This window comes from Corvus hawaiiensis, chromosome 16, assembly GCF_020740725.1.
Source record: "Corvus hawaiiensis isolate bCorHaw1 chromosome 16, bCorHaw1.pri.cur, whole genome shotgun sequence".
In the NCBI taxonomy this organism is placed as follows: Eukaryota; Metazoa; Chordata; class Aves; order Passeriformes; family Corvidae; genus Corvus; species Corvus hawaiiensis.
Genome location: NC_063228.1, coordinates 6485578 through 6508772, shown reverse-complemented (window position 1 = coordinate 6508772; position 23195 = coordinate 6485578). Strand labels below are relative to the sequence as shown.

General features: G+C 40.3%; 1 protein-coding gene across 5 annotated transcripts in view; it reads right to left on the bottom strand.

Moving 5' to 3' along the window:
- The window catches only part of USP22 (ubiquitin specific peptidase 22), a 96163-nt gene that overhangs the window by 8053 nt on the left and 64915 nt on the right, over positions 1–23195 (bottom strand). For all 5 annotated transcript variants that reach the window (XM_048320586.1, XM_048320584.1, XM_048320583.1 and 2 more), the window contains 5 exons: positions 17319–17488; positions 10572–10719; positions 4491–4596; positions 2518–2676; positions 311–437 (listed from right to left, as the gene is read on the bottom strand). In XM_048320586.1, the coding sequence (XP_048176543.1) occupies positions 311–437; positions 2518–2676; positions 4491–4596; positions 10572–10719; positions 17319–17488 (710 nt within the window). The remainder of the gene's footprint in view (positions 1–310; positions 438–2517; positions 2677–4490; positions 4597–10571; positions 10720–17318; positions 17489–23195) is intronic.

Genomic DNA, 23195 nt, shown 5'->3' with positions numbered 1-23195 from the left:
TGTACCATGCAGGATGAGGGAGTGTTACTGGAGATTGGTTTCTGTGCTGGTTCAGGTTTTGGACCAGCCCTCCATCTTGTCTCTAGATTCAAGTTGGTCAAGTTCCCCCAGACACACTGCTAAGCTACCTCAGAGATAATGTAACACTATCTTAACATAAAATCTAGCTGGGCAAGGCAAGCTATTTTTTATATTAGTTTATATCAGAAAAGTTTAGTCAGTGAAAGCCAGAAGACATGTCCAGGAATTCAGCTCATCCCCTCAGAGAGGAAATCACATCCTCTGCTCTGCTGGCCCCCCATGAACTTACTTTGAGATGAAAACAGGCCACAATGGGTAACTTCTTCATAGTGAGTTGTTTGGTAGATTCTTGGTAGCTATGGCAACCACTACATTTGATTTTGGCACTGCTTCCTAGATGTTCTGGCCTTGTAAACCTAAAAAAATATTGAAAAGCAAAGGAATGCACAAAACAATCAGATGATTTTTGATGCATGCTGAAAATGCTTTTACTTGTGGATCACTGGCACCACAAGAGACAAGAGTCACTGGGTTTTAAGAAATTCTGGAAAAACCTACAATAAAACCATAATAATGTAAAGTGCTATGGCTCAGATATCCAAATCTGACATTGATCACTGCTCTTAACTTGCACTGAAGTGAATCAGCAGCTGAGCTCAGTGTTAGTTCATCTCCTACAGCAGAACAGCTCATTTTCCTACAGAAAACAAAGAAAGATCTTTTGTTTTCGATCCCAAAAACATTGATATGGAAGACACTCTTCTGGCAACACACTATTCTACCTTGTAGCCCTCCAGGGCTGGGATCAAAGCTCTGAGATGGAAAGGCCTGTAAACACAAAGTTCTTTTTAAAATACACATACCCTTCTAAAAAACCTTTGTTGACAACTAGAAAAATCTCTCTGAAAATTTTCAGACAGAACTGCTCAAAGGAGCCATGGGAAGAGACCATTAGGGAACAGGGAAGTGCTCACAGAAAATGGACTGCCTCGATGCTCTCACTACGAACTAAAGCAAAATCCCTCTTTTCCAGAAACTCAGCACAGAAAGGCCAGGACCCTGGACTGCTCAGTCCTTTCTTCCAAGTTTAGACTTCCATAGGGCAATCAACCATTTCCCCAGAGGCTGCCTTGCAACCAGGATTTTTGAGATGAAATATTTTGAAATATGGTTAAAAATTTTTCATTAATGCACACGAAGAACGTGAGGGCAACACGGTGTCAGCTCATCCTTCACCCTCCTTCTGACTGTGGCCAAAGCAGCCTCCAGCACTAAATGACATCACAGCCTCTTGTTTAATTAAGATTTCCTTTACCTGGCCTATGTGTCATCACCCTCTGGTTTGGTTTTAATGTTTTAAAACATTGCTTTATGTTTGTTTACCCTTAAGTCTCTAAAAAGGCTTATAAACTTGTTCTGATTGTTTGGAATGCCCTTATCTTTCCATTTTTGTGTCACATTCCTGTTCAATCCTTCCTTCTTCAGGTCAAATTCAGCTGCATGGCCACACTGACATGAACTTACACACTTTCCTTCTTCCTAACCTTTGGATAAAAACACAGACCCATCCTCTTTATCCATTAGAGTTCAACTTCTTTCCAAAGTCCATATTAAAAGTATCTCTGAACCTGGATGCTTTTCCTTCCCTATCATCACCTTTGATTCTACAAATGTCTATGTTGAAGAACATCACCAAAATTCGACTGGTTTTGCCTCTTGGTGCATTCCTGCATTAGCAATTTTTCATTTGTGGTAATTCCCTCATTTCCTTAAAATTATTGATCTTAACAGCGTCAAGAAGATTAGAAATCAGATGTTAGGGACTATGAATTTTTATTTCAGGAAGATTAGCTTTGCCCCAGGCTCCAGGTAATCTCTTCCTCAGGCAAATATCTGCATTTGCCACAAGAGAATGACTTTAAGATCTGCTGAAAGATCCAAGTGAACTGTACAGAAAGCCATAACCTTCTCCCCAGGTACCTGTTTCCAAGATGCCCAAGTTTCAAGCTCAGAATTACCTTTTCTTTTTGAAAGCTCCATTCCTTCAATCCTTAATGGCATCTCTGCAACTCATCTGGCAGTAGCTGACTCTCAGTTTTGCTTAGAGCAAAATCTGATTCCTACTTGGTGTTAGAATTTAGATAAATATTAAATGCAATGTAAACTCTTTTCATGTGCTTCCTCAGCCACCAGAACCAAGAACATGGAGACAGACATTAGTGATTTTGATCATGTAAAACCACGTTGCCTGGCAGCAGCCAATGCAAAATTTGTTTTCTTCTTGCATCATGTGGCAACTAGCTTTGAGTGCTTAGTGTTGCTCTGAGCCTTTTTACTTTCTCACATACAAACAACTAAAATATGTGTAAAAATGATGTTTGGGGACAGAGCTGTGACAAAGCATCACTTAATCCCAGTGGTCAGAGCCACCTGGAGAAGGGGATGAAGCCAAACTCCTTTTCTCCAAGCCCAAGCTGTGTTTGTGCCAGGCCATACCTTCGCAAGCAGTCTGTGAGGGTGGTGGTGCCTGACACGTGGCTTTCCCCATTCACGACACTGCCATCGCTGCCCGGACTCAGCGGCCAGAACGGGGTGGAAGAGCCTGGCAGATCCAAACTGATGTCCCAGAACGGGTCTATCGTCGTGGAAACGCCACTGTGGAAAAGAGAATGGTTTCACGCACCTTTAAAGGAAGCCAAATGAACAGCTGCTCCCTTGCTTTGGGGTGCACTCCAGGTACTTAATTTTAAGGACTTTGGGATCTCCATCACCCCTAGAGGGCACTCAGAGATGACAGAAAATAGAGCTGCTCAGAGTGTTTTCCCATAGTTGATCGTTTTCCTGGTATTTAAGAGCTGTATGTTTGGGGAAATGTACGTGATGTGTGAAATACAAAATGTAAGTATTTAAGACACTTCCCCACTCACTGGAGCCCTGAGACTTAAAGCAGAGCTGCTCTGAGACAGAAGCACTACTGACCAGTATAAACCAGTCAACATCTGTGATACCTATGTGCCATCCAACTAGTTTAGAAGCTGGTGTTGTCTGCTCAAGACATAGAAGATGGTGCTTAAGGCTACCTCAAAAAAGAGAAAGCTTTTTAAATACTTTTGCTGTCCAGCAGTGCACTGAATTCAGCTTTGCAGTTCCTCTCTGCATCTCCTACAGCCTTTGGAATATCAGAGGCCAAAGAATAACTGCACCAAGGAGTAGCTCTTGTTCTCCATCAGAGTTCTCTAAAGACAGCTGAAGACAAGCCAAGAGCCAGACTGTGGAAAAAGCTGCTCAAAATTTTAACTGCTATTGACTCAAATCTTTTCTTCCAGCATCCACATTTTCAAGAGAACTTCAGGGGTCTAAGCTCCCTGTTAGGCTTATTTTTTGAGTTCTCTTTTCCCCTGAAATTCCTGTCTTTCACTCTGCAATCTCATTAAGCCTTCAATATTCTGCCTTTATCCCCTGGTTCATTTGTGCAAAAGTTACCAGTTTTTAGAAGAAAACTTCTTTTGTCAAAGTTTCATCAATGTTAATATTGTGTCATAACAAATCAGGCTTTGCATTATCACATAAGGATTCTGTGGCTCTACCTGGCAAAGAACAAAATTTCCTATGTTTTCCTCACAGTAAATCTTTTGCAAATCCCTCCAGGAAACTGAGAATAAAAGCAGATTCAAGCAAGCCCAGCCCATGTGCAGGACAGCAAGAATGCAAGGCAGAACAAAAAACAAGAACTCTGACTTCTGCACTATGGCAACACTAAACATCTCCAAAGAAAAGTCAACTTGCTCCAGTACAGAGCAGAATAATAAATACATTTTTCCATACTCTTGTAAAGGCTTTTTTCCTGGTACCTGAGATTACATTGGGTATCAGCCTTTTTGAGACCTCTCCTGATGATACATGAGGCTCCTGACTGAAGGAAAATGTGGTTCTATATAATTTTCTTCAAACATAATTGCAATTATGTATTTTGAAATTCAAAGAGATCTTGGAAGTCTTTTCCTTATGATCTTGGAAAACAACCACCTTTTCCAGAGTAGTAAAACATTTATGTGCATAAACCTGTGGCACTTTCCAGGCAGCTTTTTAGATATGTCTTAATATATGACAGTTAACTGGTAATTGATTACATTTAGCTGATAGAATTATAGAATCCCAGGATGGTTTGGCTGGAAGAGACCTTAAACATCATCTCATTCCAGCCCTTGCCATGGGCAGGGACACCTTCCACTAGACCAGGCTGCTCAGAGCTCCATCCCGCCTGGCACTGAACACTCCCAGGGATACGGCAGCCACAGCTTCTCTGGGAAATCTGGGCTGGTGCCTCATGGTGCTGCATTTACATAGTTCTTGTCTTTCTGGAGTTTTGCTTGTATTTATTGGTATTTCAAGAGAGGAAAGGTTCAGTGCACTGCAGTGGAGGGGTGCAGATTTGAAGCAGAGCCCAGGGTCAGGAAAAAGTGACTTACTGGCAGACTTGACAGGTAACATCCGACTGCAGTCCACCTGTGAAGATTTGGTCTATGATGCAGTTACAGTGGTTGGGGTTGTTGGCCTTCTTCCCATTATCATCACCTGCAGGAATGCAAACACAGGCTTAGAAGTCAAAAATCCTCTGACAGAAGAGTGGTTTGTCTTGGACTGTGTCTCCAGTAACTCCTTCTAACTCCAGCTTATACTGCAAGTTCACAAGGATAATACAGAACCCTGCAAAAGCTGTGCATTGAAGAAAACAAGGGAACAAGATGGGAACTCCTTGAAAAATACAGAAGATAATCGGAAGGTGACTAAATGTAGAGGTGAAACTTCAAGCCATAGCAGCTCTTAGCCAAACCCTTGCTCAGGGTATCTCCCTTTACAGAGATTTGCTTTCCACTGCCTGGCATAAAGATCAGCTCCTAAGACAAAGGAGTTGCCAAGGTGGTTAATGAAAATCAGTATTTAAACTTCACAGAGAAAAGAAACTTCAGCAAATGCTACTTTTTAATTCTATCCCAGTCAACTTCTGTGAGCAGAGTGAGAGGAGAGGGTTTGTTAAGAGCCATTCTCCCTCAGCCCACTGCCTCCATCCCGGCCTTTCAACATCAACATGCACCTTCCATGCACGTTTTTGTCAGTGGGAAAACAAAAGCTCTCCTTATCTTAAGTGGGGAGATAATGCTTCGTCCTCCTCCAGCTTCTCCAGAGGCACACTAATCCTCTGAGCTCCCCAGGGGCGCAGTGAACACATTCCCATCTTTTAGGCATCACGCACTGTCACTGCAGGTCCCAGGAGTGCGGAGTCATTTTTAGCATTTGAGCGCTGAGATTGAGCCAATTCAGCTTTCTCACAATAAGCAGAGTATTAAACAACCGAGCACTTCTTCACACAGTTCTCAGCTTCAAAGCCTTCTCCCTTCATTCCCCACAGGTGAGCTAAGAACGATACCCTTTTCCTTGGGTTTCCAGACTGGGCACTGCTCATTTTCCTTGAGCAGGACAGATGCAACTGGCTTTGCCTTGCAATCAGAGATGTACACATCAACTATATCACAGCACCAGCTAATTTTTTAAAATACATCTCCCATCTCCTTCAACAGCAACTGCTACACCAGAACTAAGTTTGGCCAGGTTTCCCAGTGTCCTTAACTTATTATTAATTTGATTTCTGAAACTGAAATGCTAAGATTGAAATACTGAAATACTCCCCAAATCTCAGCTATTTCTCAAAACCGATTAATTTCTACTCAAGAATGTCCAAAAAACCACCTGAAGAAACTAGAAGTGTAGAGCAACGGACCATTTTCATGTGTCTAATGTGTTCTAGCTGGAGTTTTCTTGCAGTAGAAGCAAATAGAATTATATTCTTTTTTTTTCCAATGAAGCTTTAGAATTATGTTGAAAAATATTATATAACAATCTGGCAAAGGTTCCACCGGATACTAAGTGTGGAAAAGCAGTCATAGGTGATACCTACTAAGCTGAAATGGGCCACTTGAGTTAATTAGATGCTAAATGCCTCAGGAAAAGTTCTCCCTCAGCGCTGGATTTAGGCTTTAGAAACTTTTGTTTGAATTGCCAAGAAAAGCACATTGTTTCCTTAAAAAGGCTCTTGAAGAAAATGCCCTAAAATTAGATTTTGAGTGTATGAGGTTCAAGTTGGGGGTTATCACACCCAGTCTGAGGCACTTCTTGATGAGAATTTCAGCTAAATCTTACTGAACTTAAGTGCTTTTAAAGGCCTCATTTATGCTAAGCTAATGAAGAGGGCATACAGGATAGACTGTGCAAGGCATCCTGCACCTACAGATAAAGCTTCACTCATATTTACAAGCACTAAAGAAAAAAAATTCAAAATAGAATTAACTGAGTTTTAGTTAAAACTCCACTTTTCCTTTTTAAAGAATCCACATGCAACTACCACAACCTTGTAATCTCCCCATTTCAAACATTGTCTCTGCTTTGTTTTGAGGGGGCAGAAGGACAAAAGCAGTGCTGAGAGCTTTTCCCTGGACCACAGGTACCATCCCAGCTGGACACCTTCAGCAGACAGTTATTTCCTCCTACAGAGAGAACTGAGCTCTCCCTTTTCAATTACACAAGTCAATTAGGATCAGCGATGAGAGGGTCTCAAATGAATATCCTGCAAGCTTGTTCCCAGCAAAACAGAAGGGTATTACCCACTCAACATTATTTCCCATGACATTTGGTTGGAGAGGAGGGAAAAGGGAGTAAGATTACCACCTACACACATTTGTCAATATGGAACAGATGCTGAGGGGAGGTATATTATGCAGCTGAGAACTAGAAGCTGCTAGATTGTTGTGTTCAAGTTAAGGTTCCCTTCAACATTTCTGTCTCCCAAATTAGGTTTTAATTTAATATATATTTTGGGGTTTAAATCCAGTCATAATTCTTACCAGGGAAATCAGCAGCTTATTCTAAGAGAGGTCAGCACAAGACTAAAAGCAAACTTAAAAATACATCAATGTACACACTAATGTGATTATGAGAATGGCGGAAAATTGAGTTCAGAAGTTTGGAATCAAATTAAATGCAGATTTCAAAAAACCCCACACAAGTTACTACTGTGTCTGTGCAATAACTAAGCATGTTAACTTGTGTTCAAATTAGGCATTTAATATACTACTAAAGGTAAATAACACACAGCAACTGTAAAAACAGCTATAGACAACTTTTTAAGATTGTTTTTGGTTTTGATATAAAAACGTAAGTTTTGCCTCCATCTTCCATTCTGTATTTTAAATGAGAAAAGGGAAGTCAAGAATTGTCAGATTTCAAAAGGGGTGTTTATCAAAACAAGACATTAATGTTAATATTTCTGTTTTGCTTTGGTCCCTGGTGTTCTGAACAAGTGCTTGTTATTTCTGACAAAGCAGTGTACACACAAATCTATATGGATCAGAGCAGATGACATGTTCCACAAGCATATGCTCTATCAATTCCTAAGAATATCATACAGAATTCACAGAGCAGGGCAGTGTTTTCCTCCCAAATCTCAGTACACCATTCTTTTTCTGGCTTCAGATTTGTTTTGTAGCACTCCTTGTTACCGGGGAATGCAAAATGCTTCATGAAATCCAAATAAGTGAGGCACAATCCGTTTTAAAGTACTACTCTTCTTTTCTTAGACTACTGAATAATGTTTGGGATAAAAACATAGGATTACTTCTATTTTTCATCTTGCTTTTTGAACCTTTGTATACCAGTGCCCACCTCTGCCACTTGAGTGCTGTTGCTCCTGCAATAAACACAGAAACCCCCACAGCCAGTGATGTCACTGGACAGAACATTAATTTTTGACTTGCAGTCTTGATCCATTTAACAGAACAGTAATTCTGGTCTAAGCTTCTCCAAGCTTGAAGATGTCTGAGACAAAGGTGGGAAACTAAAAAGCGTTTGCATGATTGGAACCTCACTAGTGTGGAAGTTTGCAGAGCACTGGTGATAAAGATGCATCTGTCATGTTGACTAAAAGCTGACTTAATGCTTTACAGCCTGGGCAGAAATACAGATTATTTACACTATCTTTTTCCACCAAAATACTACTTTCCAGTTAGATCACCTGCCTCCAATTGTTGGAATGAAAAAGATGTGATGCAGAGGCAAGACAGACTTGACCCCTTTTATTCAGAAATATTTTCTACTACTCCAGCAGCAGAGAGGAGCCCTGTTGGGGGTTCAGAATATGCCCTGCCCAGATGTCACAGCTCAAGCCAACAGTGCCTGCACATCTATCACCCCATAGACAGGAATTACATGGAGATCGGACAGGTATCCTGGTCTTCCAAAACTCCACAGATGCCACTAAAACAAAGTTTAGATTGAACCAGCATTTAAAACACCAACCAAATCAAAGCAAAACTACCCAGGCCAGCCAGCCCACATAATCATCCCAGGGCAGTTACAGGATTACCAAACTTTTATCTATATGGACATCAAAATCACGTATTTTTCCTAATTTAGGCAGTGACAGATCAACAACAAATATTCACAGCTTTGTCTTCACTTGCATTAAGACACTTCCTAGAAAGCTGAGTAAATGGAATGGAAAAGGGATACATGACTAATCACAGCCAAACAAACATTACTGGGTATTTATACATATGGAACACTTTCATTTACTTTGGTGCCTGAAGTCTTGGTGATCATGAATAATGTCCAAAAACTAGAGCAAAATTTTCCCCGTGACTTTTATTTGACTGTGTGTTAATTGTAGAACTTCATTACTATTGACTGGAAGCTTTAAAAGGTTTTTTCCTTCATTAAAATAAATATTTAATATTAGCAGGGGAGGTATTATTTGCTTATTGTAGCTGTAGGACATGTTCTCACTATTAGTAATAATATTTTTATATCTGCACACTTCACATGCATGTGTGTGTCTGTGTGGATACACAAGTGGGAAAACTTTATCATTACACTGAACACTAGTTCATTCCAAATGTGGTTTTGCATGACTATACTTGAAATTCTGGTTTAGATAACTTGTTTGGTTCCCACACAACTGCTCAACCACTTCTTTTAAATTACCTTGATGTGGTATAGATTATTTACTATGATTTAATAAAAGCCTCTCTATTTCTTTAGAAACAGAAATTTGAAAACCTAGGTGCAGAGATGTCAAGGAAGATATGCCAGAGAAATTCTTCATTTAAAGTCAAACCACATTTTTTTAAAAAGTCTTTTTGGATTCTTTATCAGTTTGAGAAGAGCTCAGGGACCTTTATTGTTGCAAGTTTTTCTCTTTGCAATTCTGAGAAACAAGTACTACTTCATTAATTAATGAGGATGTGTAGAAGAAATATAAGCATCATCTTATATCAAAGATGAGAAGAAAAGCTTCAAGATTTGCTAGATCAGTGGTTCATAAACTTTACAGGAACCAAAACCTGTTTCTGTTTGCAGCTGAATTTATTCAGTGTTAAGAAGTGAGAAGTCAGTACTTGGGTAGATTCTGTTCCTTACTGGACTTCCACACCAGTTTAATTTGGATTATTGAAATCCATTTAGTGATTGTCAAATGACAGATATTAATAACATCAAAGGAAATGCTCTGTGTACTCCTGTCCTTGGCAGTACTTTTTTTGGAGAAGATTCTTTTGGAGGCACCAATTATGGATGTGAACAAGCCCATCTGCTGCCATGCAGGGCTATCTCAGAGATAAAAGCAAGACTCACAATGGTTCAGAGAAGCAGCAGCAGCCTTCCCTTTGACAGTCCTCTGATAAGCCAAAAAACTAAACCCTAAGTGCTTTTCCTAAGAGCATTTGAGGCAAGTTGAGTGCTTAAAGCTTCTTTTTGATAACCAAGGACTTTTTGTTTGTTCTGTTAGCATCAACCCTACTACTTTTCCCTTGAAGGAAGAGTAAAAATTTCTCTGCTGCAGTAAGTTTGCTACAGCAAACATTGTCAGATTGGGAAATTTCCAGTTCAGCTTGAGTTCAGCTAACTAACACAAAATACATCATTTCATATGATATTACAAAATCAAGACTTAGATACTTTGTGTCAAAAAGCATGGCACTAAATATTTTTATTGTATTGTACAATTACATATTGTTCTATACAGACTAATAAAACAAGATACCATAACCACCCATTGCTCTTTCTTACTCACATTTCTGTAAGCAATTTGGTATCAGAAATACAGTAGAATCATATTTAAGCAGAATAATAGTATTAAGACATAACCTTCCCTATGTTATTTTCATCAGTCACATGACACACTGACTAAGAGTTCTAACTACTTCAAGTATAAATAGAATTAAAATGGCAATTTAAAAGAAAAGACAGTGACTCACAGCCAATAAGAGAACATCATGATGGTGATTCAAACCAGTGTACAGGCTTGTCTGCTTCTAACTCTTGGTACTTTTTGACAGTGGGAATGGTTTATTTATTTATAAATATTTTAAGTCTACTGAACATTTTTAAAGGAATTTGCTAAGAGTGCTGTACTGCCACTAGACTTGGTTTAAGAAGAGATGGCTCTACCTTGTTTTTGATGCAATAATCCTTGTTGATCGGAGCCTCAGGACAAGCCTTACCTTTGCAGTGTCTGTGTAGCACATCCAATGCAGCAATGAGGAACTCGTGTGCATCTTGTTGCTCGTACCCTGCTAAATGCCGTGCGTGAGTCCATACCAGGTGCAATAACCTATATGGAATGTGAGGAGATCGGTGCCCAGAGTAAAACTGCTCAAAGCAAAGAGAAGGACATGACTGTTAACAACTTACGTAGCCTCAGTGCATTTCATTATTAAAAAGTTAAATGAGCGCAATTAGTCAAATCAATTTAAATCGTTTAATTCTGATGGTCTTAATAATAAAGGAGAGAGACAGCTCTTTGACTACTGAAGAAGTGATCTCAGAACTGAGCACCTCAGTTTTCTCCCCTGAAATTCCATCAGCTTGTGACAGATTAGTCTGAAAAATGTGGGGGTGCAGGGAGTGGGGCAGACAGACACAAACATCACTCACAATTTGCTTACTGATACCACTGGCTTTTATTAAAATAGCCTGGGGAGGAAAGAAAGGAAAAAATCCTGCATTTGAAAAGGATCAGCAATTTCATTCACAAATTATATGAATGAAATGCTCCCCCCATATCAGAACAAACACTAAAGATGAGAATATTAGATGCTGACTGACTGTCAGCCAACCCCTGACCCATGGCAGCTCTGCATCCAAACGCAGTGCACAGTCCAATTTTATGGAAAAATTTCCAAGCAGGGCAGCAGTCTCATGCCAGTACTGGCCTTTCACTGTAAAAGGCTTTAAAAACAACTTTATTGAGCCAGCTGTTTGCAGAGCTGAAGGTCCCCATTCAGTCAGCGATCCCCAAAACCAGCTGCCGTCACCGCTCCAGCAGGGTGTCCCTGCCTGGGAATCTGGTCCTGGACCAGCTCCTGCATCTGCTCCTTCATCTGCTTCAGTCAAAATCTGATGAGCTGGCTCCAGAGTGACTAAAACTGCCCCAGGTGATTTTGCCAGAAGCACATTAAGACAGTGCACAGATGAATTATTCAGTCACCCCAGCCTGATGTGAAACTCTGCTGCTGGGGGGTGACACAGCTGGGGAGGGAAATCAGCACAGGGCACAAGGACACTGCCCACTGCAACTTTTTTTAATTAAAAACAAGCCCGGTCCCACTTGAAAAAACCCAAACAAACAAAGAAAAAAAACCCAACCAACCAACCTATCCCTAAAAAACATGCCAAAACAACACCCATGCTAAGGGTCTGTGTTTCTCTGGGTTGAGGTTCAGCCCCTCCTTTATCCCTGCATAGTGATACCAGTTCCCAAAGCAAAGCACGGATGCTTGTGGTGTCCCTGCAGGGAGTCAGAAAAGGCCCAAAAGAGCTTATTCACTTGACAGAGTAACATTTTATTTCTAGTAAGTGAACATTTGTAAGTCATTTTGCCTTCCCTCACCTTCAGCAAATGCTGCCTGCAACACCACAATTATGTTTTCCCAAGATCCTATCAAAGCCATGGTGGTTTCTTTTCAGTTACTCTTCCCAAACAGAAGACCGTAAGTGGCAAATACACAAAGAACAAAAGTAAGATTTAAACCCCCAGCAGTATATAATTCCCATCCTTATTGGAAAAGTGAGCTTCTTTCCCCAACCCTGAATTTTCCTCTGCAGAGTCTGTGAGCATTTTATGTAAGTCCAAGCACAGGCACTGTGCTACAAACCTGCTGAGAGAAAACACTGTATCTTAAGAGACAGGCTGGCAAAACGCAGCACACACACAACCTTCATCTAGTCCTCATATTGGTAGGGTTTGCTACATGATTTTAGTGTATTTCCTCCCACAGAAATTTCTTCCTCACAAGCTCTGCTTTTCCCAAACAAGAAGCTGCACCTCTGCAGCCAAACACCACAAAATGCTCCTATAAATACAACGATCAATAGTTAACTCTGATGCCAACAAGGATGACACCGAGGGACTGGAGCAGGACTGTGGTAATTGAAATCTGCTGACGCAGCTGCTGCTCAACATAATTCAGGGAACTGCAGCAATAAAACTTCCCTGTTCTGTCACTCCTTACAATTAGTCCCAGAGCTCTCTGGTCATTTTAACCACCAGCACTCCATGTAATTACTCCACTGCAGACATGAGACTTGCCAGCAGATTTTACATTCTCTGCTGCCTCAGATGGATTTAACATGAAGCTTTATCAAATTATTAACTATTATCACACAAAAAACTAGAAATCTGCCCAGTAAGAATGTGGGGTGGGGGAAAAGCTGCACTGCTCAAATAAATATTAAATGAAACAAAGAATCTGAGCACATTCAATAACAATATTTTAACTGGAATGTATAAAACATCCATCCCATCTCTGTCATTTCCTTGCTGCTGGGAAGAGCAGCCTATCAGAGCTGTTCCAATCCACAAAAAGGAAAAGAGTCCATGTAAAGTCTTATTCCAACCTTTTCACTGAAGTGTGCAAATATAAACAATGATGTATTTGCAGGTCACCTTTAAAACACTTCAATGGCACAATTGTGCAAACATAATTTAAACATTTTTTTTTGTTTAAATTTATTTTCAGTTCAGCAGTATCAGTTGTTTATATTGGAGAGAACTAGTTTGAGCAATTTCAAAGTGCTGGGTAATATACTGCTTAACTGCTGTTCCAGGAAAGAAAAGGGAGGAGGGGGAGAAAGAACAAACCAACCCGGATTCAAAGCCTCCATTCTTACACAGAGCTCAAGTAAAAGTAATTTTGTTTTTCCACTTACTTAAAACACTTGCTGTTGCATTCTAGAAAGAATCTATGGGGGATTTAGAAGACTGTAGGCTTTGTAATTTGCATTATTGTTACCAAAAATATACAGACACCAGTAAGGTTTTAAAACAAAACAAGACCCCACCGTACACATCTGTATTTCTTTCTCCTCCTCCTGCCAGAAACATGCACAGAAGTTTCTCAATTATGTGAATAAATAGAGACATTTGATTTATCCTGCATATGTATCTGCTAAGCAGTCTCTGAGCTTTGTAATTAAGAGTTTATAGGCAGAAATCCCATACCAGGTTCAAGTCCAATCTGAGAAGTCAAAACCTCCTCTTGGAAACTGGTTCTCAGTCAAAACTTTAAATTTTCTGGCAATTTACAATGGATGAAAGGAGTGGGCAACACATGGAACACATGCAAGAGAACACCTTCTGGAGGTTTCCCAAAGAACAATGGTTCAAGGAGTCACAAAATCCATTTTGCTTGCATGAACTCTGTATGTTCTACACTTATTTCAGGGGAAAGATTTTACTAAATCAGCACAAACTCTATTTTCCATGACAAAATGCAAGGCTTCTGTCTGTAAAGAGCCTTAGCTACACCTCCCCCCTCCCCTCTTGTATCTTTGTTTTAACTTATTTTATACAGAAGTCACTTCAACAGTACCATCTTCAGATATCAAAGCCATAAATCATCTCCTTTTCCCTCTTGGTCCTCACTTCTCAACTCTTCCTGTGGTTGTGCTGTGCACTGTGATGGGCTCACAAGGATGAGTAATGATGGGAAAAAGGAAGGTTTTGTTCCTTCCATCTCTGAGTGGATGCACTGCATTCTGCTCTGTTCCCAGGTATTCTTGCTATTCCAGTCACAGAGCACAGGAGATACAGGTCTGCTAATCCTACCTTCCCAAGTGGTCATTCTGGAAAGGATTTAGAGAAACCTTGGGGTGTGGACCATGCTGAAATTAATTTTCATTGCTGAAGCAAAACTAAAACACAAACACCAGTAGGTAAAAAGGAGTGCACAAACCCTTTCAGCCAAAAGGCTCAATGAATGGATTCTGTATGTTCTATCTTCCCTCCGTCCAGCTTCACCACTATCTGTTACTCCCAAATCCTTTTCATTCCTTTTCTTATGCAGTGTAAGTCATGTCATGATTCTATTGAGAAACAGGTTTCATGTAGCACAAACGAGAATGTTAACTGATGCAGTCAGATATTTTTAAAACAAACAGAGCTCAATGCTTGGCGTGTCTGCCAGAAAAGCTACCGAGAAAAAACCACCTCAGTCCTGAGAACCATCTGATAGTCATTACTCACCACCAACCTACTTCAAGGTGGAAGAACTTTGTAGCTTCCTATTTCACACAGAGAAATCACTCAACCTATATAACTACATGATCTTAAACAAGAAAAAAAAAAGTGAGATGAGTAACTTCTGTTCAGGAGGCAAAAGAGCAAAACTTGCTTATTTATATATAGGAAGTTTTATTTAATGTTCAAAACAGTCTCTCTTTTTCTCCTGGAGAGTTCCCACTCAGGCACTCACCAGATCCCCTGGCATTCCATTTGCCTAAGATCACACCTTCAGAAAAGAAGGGTGGAGGGGAGATGAAATTAACCCTTGTCCTGATTGTTTGTCCCTGGATAAGATGCTTCGGGATAACCACACCAGTTAATCCCAGTGGGAAAGCTATGTGAAAACAAGACAGAACCTGAATCAAAGTTTTCCTGGTAATTCAATTACAAAGGAATTCTTAGCCATAGCAGAGATGTCCTGGTTTGCCTTCCTTTGCTCAGACCTCAGCTCTGCAAAGGCAGAATCTTCATTACAACCACTGCACAGAGCTGGGACATGAAACATACTCAGTCCGCTCTAAAAAATGCAAGACTCTTCATTTTCATTCTGAATGCAGAGAAATTAAAACTCACTAGGAACAGAACTGTACAATGGGTCCTGACAGAGTCATAAGCACAACAAGGTATTTACTGCTTGTGAGTTAAAATACACCGAGTTGGTTACAGACCCAACAGCTTTGCTTAGGAGGATTAAGCTCCAGTTTTACTTCAAGGAGGTTGAGTCACTTTCTGTGTCCTCCCACAGCACATGGCTGCAGTATTTAATGTGAAATAAGGACAGAGACTATTGCTGTCTGCACAGTCTGGTGTCACAGATATGGCTGTTCCCTCATCCATACACCCTCATGCTGCAGAACATTAATTAATAAAACTAATGCAAGTGTAGGCATGAATTTTGATTTGAAAATGAAGGCTGAGCTTCCCAAAGTTGTGTGTGAAATTAAACTTGATTACAATCGAAACTAACACAAATGCTGCATTTAAGCCCCTTTTTGGGTAACAGCCTGTTCTTTGCTCCATGCTCATAGTAGAGCAAAAGGCATCCTGAGCCATCAACAGGGCTCCACATACAAAAATGGAAACAAAAATCATTACCTAGAGAGTCTTGATCTTTCCTGCAGCCTCTCAATCTGTAATGTAACACTCATTTCCCCTTTCCCAAGGGATTTTTAAAAAAATTCATGTGCAAATAGAGTGTGGTGATGTTCATCAGCATGAGACTTTATATCACTATTTGATGAAAGGATATCAAGATTATAATAGTTCCTTATTTTTAAATAAGCAAATAGGTTTCTGCATTAACAGTGTACAGAAACTGGTATTTCTATACCATGACTGATTTTTTTATCTAAGCATTGTGGTATTTCCCCACTTAACTGCACATCTGGTTTCAATAATCCTACAGCTGCTACCTATTGGTCTGCCTGCCTTTTGTTTTTACCTCCTTTCCTGACAGACTCAGGAACAACTGAAAAATAGAACAAAAAATAAGAAATATAACACACAGCTAATGACTGAACAAACAGCATCTAATGTTGCAAATTCTCAGGAGTTTTGAGTATGAGCAGAAAACAACTTTGTACTGAAACAACTATGGAGGCTTTACCTTCCATATGTGTTTAACTCACTTGCAGTCACTAAAAAGAATCATCTCTGGTAAAAAAGGCACAGGAGTAAAATCAAATTGAAAATCACAAGATTAAGGTAAAGCTATTTTAGGTTGGTCCCTATCAGAATGAACTTCCATGAGAGCGCATCCACAGAAAACCTGCTCTGTATACAGAAATTTTAAATGCTCCATGACAGCACACACTACAGCTCTTTTTTTTTTGTTGCTTTTATTTTACTTACCAAGAAAGCAGATCTACCATTGAGGGAAAGGCACAGAACTGGGTCTGTTTGTTTTTAAAGACATCTTAAAACTAGGAGCCCATGTCCACCCACAGTCCTTACATCAGTGGTGTGGAATTAAGATAGTTAATAAAGCTCTTCGACTATTTATTAAGGAAAAGCCCGTGCCTGTCTCACACAGCATGGACCAGATCTACAGAAAAAGACACGCTGCAAAGGCAGTTTCCTGAGTGAGAAAGGGAAAGAAGTGCAGCTTGTACAGGAAAGACACAAACTGTAGCAACACATTCACCCTCCTTATCCTTCTTTCTGGCCCTTACTGGGTTTGCACGTAAGAGATGATAGAAAAGATGTTTCTGCCACTACACAAGCACCGAATTGAGAGCTTTAAAATATTCATACAGACATACATAATCCAGTACCTTAAACCACAAGGCTATATACTGCTGCTTTACTCACTCCCATTTTCACCCAAAGAGCCTGTGACATATTTTCCAGTTACAACTTGCACCTTTAATTAAAGCACACATTCAGCTTTAAGACTAAGGACTCCCAGATCAGTCTCAGAAGAACAGGCAGCACTTTAATTATTTCCAATACCAGCTTTGCCTAAACAATGGTGACTTCAGAATAGGACTTAAAAGGCCATTAGTTTCCATTTCAGCAGCTGGGTATTTTTGACAGTGAGGTCTCAATCTTTACTGCTTTGCTTTACTACGTTTTGAGGGGAAACACAACTTGCATTCCTTTTGTATTTGCAAATAGAACACAATTCCTTTTGGGGTAAGAAACAGCATCTGTGGCAAGGCGATGCTCTGTGGAAAACAGCACTCACCTCCTGAAAGAGCGTAGACATTTCACAGACTAGACATGAGCTGGGGCTTTGCATTTCACATTTGTGCCTGTCGGAGAGGAAGAAATCTCGCAGCAGTGGAGTGTGGGTAAGTGCCTGGACAATACAGTTCATAAAACATGTGTTCCCAAGATTGATTAGCCCTCGTAGACCTATAAAGACAGAAAGGGGGAGGGGATGCATAAGCATTATCAAGTTAACAAAATGGTGTATTTGCATTTTTATGTAGTTTTCACAATATCGCCATGGATTTACTGTATTACATGCACAGTTCCAAGTACAGTTTTATACTGGTTTAGGGAGGCTATTGGTATTTTTGTACTCAAGTCACAAGAAGCTGCAGAAGCTTTCTGAACTACACTAGGATTTATTTCTTAAATTCTAAGAAATAAGGAAACCTAAAGGTTCAGCAACACCAATACCATTATTTTGCAATGGCTGTTGTGCCACATGTCACCAAAACATGTCCCTCCCCAAGCTTAGTACCAAAGTGCAATGACAACAACTGTTAAGTCAGTACAGTAAGAAATCAATATATTTAAATGAATCAGTAAGTTTTCAGATTGTTTAAAAAGCTTTCCCCCGTGCAGGTCACGAAGCCAGAATAAGGTTTTTGTACTGTTGTAATCATCATCTTTCTAAGGCACCAAAGAAACAGCCCCAACTAACCAAGTCAGGCTGTGACATCCACTGCAGGCTTAGGAGATTTTGTATAAAACCCAAGATCTGAGGAGAACAACCTTAAAAAAACCCCCTTTGAACAACCCTAATTCCACACTCATTTTAGGTAAATTAAACAATAATCTACAGCATACATCAAAAAATTCAACTTGGCATAAGAGGATTCATCACACCTTAAGTCAAACACTCAGTAATGCCCAGAGACGATTCCTTGTGCTTGGAAACCAAGATGCTTAAAGGACAGCTCTTTTGTTGCACAACAGAAGAGAGGTTAGGAGTGGGGAAAGCTTTTCAGTCATTTGCAAGGTCTAAGTGAGAAGAAAAACATGCTCAATATCCTTGAGTATATATCAATATCCTTGAGTATTCTTCCAAAACGTTAACATAATACCACCATACAGGAGCACTAAATAAGAAGAGCAGCAGGTGGACCTGAATGCTTATTTTTAATCAACAACTTACTTTGAAACGATATAAAATGCACCGATAGCATTCTGGTATAAAATTAACATAGTCCTCTTCTGCAACAAAAATAGGGTTACTACAGAAACATCGAAAGAAAACACAGGATTACTAGACAGAGAATGAAGAATTTTCTTGTCATTCCATGGGATGAAAAAAAACCTCTCAGCTGGCAGTGCTGTGGTAATTAGAAGCGATGCAGTTCCCTTGCAGTACAGCAGATAGTGCTCCAAGGGCTCTTTAGCATCCTGCAGCAGGAGGGGGTGTGGTCCAGTTGCTACGTTACCGAGGAGAACCGGCACCACACCAGCTTGAACTGCACCTGGGGCTGAAGGCACGGACACAGAGAACTCCTAAATTTTTTTTTCCTGTATGTAAAGCAACATCGACCTGCTTCCAACAGCTTCCTGTTCCTTCTGTTACAGGACAAAGTTTCTCATTATAGTACAGTGACTTCTACTGGGCAGAAGCTTGTTGCAATTATTTGCTTGATTTTTCATGCTGAGAGGCAGTAAGTGTGTACACAACATTAGCAGAGTGTTAAACAGTTAATTTGTTGGAGCAGCTTGAAATACTGTGTGATGCTTCAGCTTGGTCCACAATCCTATTTCAATTCCCAGCCTGTGTCTCTGCAAACAATGTCACAACAGGAGGGGCTTCATGCTGTGCAAGTGGAGAAACGTTTTGGTACCTCTTGCCTACCTCTCCCCTCCTCTTCTGCCAATTAAAATTGACTGGGTTTATTTAAATCATAGGCTGTGCTCACAGGAGGCTGGAAGGCTCCCTGACATGCAGGGTATTTTGAGAAGCAGAGTCTCCTTATTTCTCCCTCTGGTTAGCACCAGATTTCAAAGCCAGCCTGTTCAGCACAGAAGACTAGAGGAAAACCAGTAGTAAACCTAGAGATTCCCCCTAGCACTTTTCTTTTTGGTGTCTAATAGAGCAGTCACAAAAGCAAACACATAAAGGCAGCTTTTTTGGAATCATTTATTAAGCATCATTTATTACATGCCTGTGGCTGGACTGTCTTTTCCCTGTGACCACAAGAATCAAATCTTCCTCAAAGTTGCCAGCAGAAGACAGTTACAGGCATCAAACTCAGAAGGCTCTTGGTTTACTCTGCTTGCTTGGTCTTTCGTGGATCTAAATGGAGTGATTCATGTGCTGGGGCTTCACTTGAATGAACCAAGACAAAGCAACCTGCAAAACAGACAAGGCTGAAATGTGAATACTCCGAACCCTAATAAAAATCAGAAAATGGTGGTTTGTAGCAAAACACGGGAACTTACTTGCTTGAAAAGGGAAAAAGGAAAGGAGCACACATGAATCTTATCCTTGAGGGAGCAATGACTGCAGCTGCTGTACAGTCTCTTAAACTGATGTTTGAAATTAAACAGATATGAGGAACTACAGCTCAGGTACTGCATAAGTAACTACAGCATATTGAAAAACATCAGAATTTGATGTAGGTAAACTAAAGAGCTGACAGAACTCAGAACAACACATCCTCTTGTGCGTAACTTTTATGGGGAATAATGAGTTTTATTGGAAAGAAAAACAGCTAAAAATTAAAGCCCATACAGCATTCTGCTCAATAACATATTGAGAATGTAAAAGCTTTGTGCCTGCCACACCTATTCCCTCCCCTTTAATAAAGCCTGGCAAGGTTTTGCTAGAATAGTCAAGCATTGCAACATGTGGGTCATAAATTAACAGAAAACTAATGTGCCAAAACTTCACATGCAGCAGTCTATTTGTGCTAGAGCACCAACAGTGGTCTCCACCAGGCTCTAATCAGAGCACAGTGTCAGAGCCTAAGGATTGCCAAGAGGCTCCAACCTCGACTAATAATAAAGCTCTGGTACTCTGCAAACCTCTGCTGTGCTTCATAGCATTGTCTTTATTTCTGTTTCTTATGAATTGTTTCTGAAATGAACAAGGGCAACCTGTGAGCTACTTAGTATTTTCTACACATGGATGTGTGCTCTTGTGGGAAATGTACTGCACAGGAAAGCAGTTTTATTTCTGAACCTTGCTGATACAATTGTAAAAACTGGAACAAATTAATGTTGCTGTCAAGACAAAATAGTCACGTATGGTGTAATCATTAAAAAAAAAGAAATATCCTTTAATCATCATGCATGAATACAAACATTACTCTCATTCTGCCAAAAGCCGTGCAGGCAGGGCATAAGCAAAGGCAAGAAATCCACTTTTGCAATGCCCTGAGCACAGGGAAACCCATCTGGGAAATTCTTTGTATGTTTGGTCTCAAGACCGGGTTCTGGCTGGCTTACCTTTGTCAGCTTCAGTTCTTCCATCTTCTTCCAGGAATGGGTTCTGTTTTTCCAATGCTCAAAGCAATAGATCTGCAACACTGGGCAACAACGGTTGTTGGGATGCAGGGAGATCCAGAACACTGGTTCTGCCAGTCCACCCACGCAGGGGAGATGAAAAATCCAAGACAAGATAAGGAAATTCCACTTCTCCGTGAAATGCAACTCTACAGCTACTAGAGGTGGGGAAGCAGGGAAATCAGAGGACCACACATGAATAGAAAATACAGAAAACCCAATCTTGCCCTCTTGGAGGAAGTCCTGTTTGCTTCTAAACCCAGGCTTCGGGCTGGGAAAGACAGCAAACAAACCAGTCTGAACAAATGTTCCCACGCAGAAACCTGGGATTTAGTGGAATGAAGGTTCTGGAAGGAAGAGCAGTGGTCACTGGACAATGCACCTTGGTGAGACAACCAGGAGATCATTCAGATGCACCGAAGCACAGCCAGCCTAAGATCCCTTCCACATGAAGCACAGGTTGGCAACACCTTAGAGCAATCTTTGTCCCCTACCCCCAGTCCTCCATCTGGTGTTGATGCTGCCCTGCAGCTCCATCAGACAGTATCACAAGTCAGTGCAAGCTGAGGAAGAGCTCACTGAAATATTTAAAGACAGTTCAACATCACCCTTGGAAACAAAGAGTGTAACACAGCAGTGAAGATTTCTGGAATAATTTTGGGTCATCATCCTATGTTCATCCAACAGGAACTGGCAACAACATTTAAGAGCATCTTTCTGAAAGTATTTCAAGAGAGGACTGCCCTACTTCCCAGCACCAAAAACTACACCCAAATTCTCACTCAGCTCTCAAGTTTCAGGTGCAGAACATACCACACATGACCAGAATGGAGCTGCCACAAACACTGGCCCAGTCAGACCCAGAGCTGCTGTTCCACCTGCGTGCCAAGAGCAGCAGTTTTGCTAATGGGGTTAGTGACAGCAATTATTCTCCAAAGCTAATCCCTTTTGAAATGTTAATACAAAAATACTCATACTCATTTCAGAAAGCAGCAGTATGCAGATATGTGAAATTACAAGTCTACACAGGAAAACTCATGACATTCTGTGACACCAGTGATCACATGAGTGATCAAAAAAACCCCAGCCATGCAGTTTTGGTGAATTTATTCCCCACCACTTCAGCATCCTTTCTCAGGGGCTGAAACCCACAGTAACTACAGAAGCAGAAATACTGAGTCAAATGAATTAGAACTTTTTCTTCAGAGGTTTTTACAGCACATGTTTTACAAACTTACCAATAATACATTTGGGTATTAAATTATTTTGACAACTGTTTAAGAAAAAGCTACAGACACTTTTGCCACAGCAAAATTAAATGAAAAAAATTCAACCACTTGATCTTTAAAAACTAACTGAACAATTTAACTACCTCCAGCAAACAGAACATCTACCCTGAAAAAAAAAATCATCCTGGGTAGGGAGGGGTGGGGCAAGAAGAGGAAGAAGAAAATATGTGATTCATTGATTCACATTGCTTCATCAGTAGATCTTTTTTTCAACAGAGTAGTTTTGACAGCAACAGCAAGCAAGGGATTACATGAGAGATGAGAGAAGTGAAGATGAACACTCAGGGCAATAATCTTTCCTTGCTGGGTTACTGCTGAACCAGGTGAAAACATGCTCATGCTCCCCCCCTTTTTTATTTTTCTGACTCGACTCCTCTTCTGCAGCTATTCAGGGCTGCCAGGTCAGTCACTGCTCAGTTTGAATCACTGTAAATCCTTTGGAAACAAACCACCTTCCCTGAGCTGTATCACCAGCACCACCCACTGATCTCCCACCCCCTGAGCTATTCCATCACCAACAAGCACAACCTGGAGAGCTTCACTCACTCTTCTGTTCTACCCAGCTTTTAAGCTAAGCCTTTTAAATCACAAGTTGGAAGGGAGTTCTAGAGCAATACATCTTAATTTATAGGAAGAGATCTGTGATAAATTTTTTCAATTTTTCTATATGTATTATATTCTATACATTAATGTTTCACTATATCACTCCATTATATAAAAATACCTATTGAATATCATATATATGTGTGTGCACATCAAGATTCATAAGCCATGTTGAATCCTGGAGTTTTGTGAGGCTGAGAGAATGACAGAGGACACAGTGTTCAGATAATATTGTTATACAAATTTCCTGTTTTAACTATAAGTATTTTCATTTGTCACTAAATCAAATAAAAATCAGACCCTTCATCTAAAAGCCCTGGTAATACAGAACCAGTCAGGATAAGACTATGAAGAACAATTCCTGTAGACAGAGAGAAAATAAATTATAGGACTATTTTAGACACAGTGCATTGTGCACTGCACCAAAACCTACAAGTTTAGCCACCCCTACACAGCAGAAAGGCAAATAA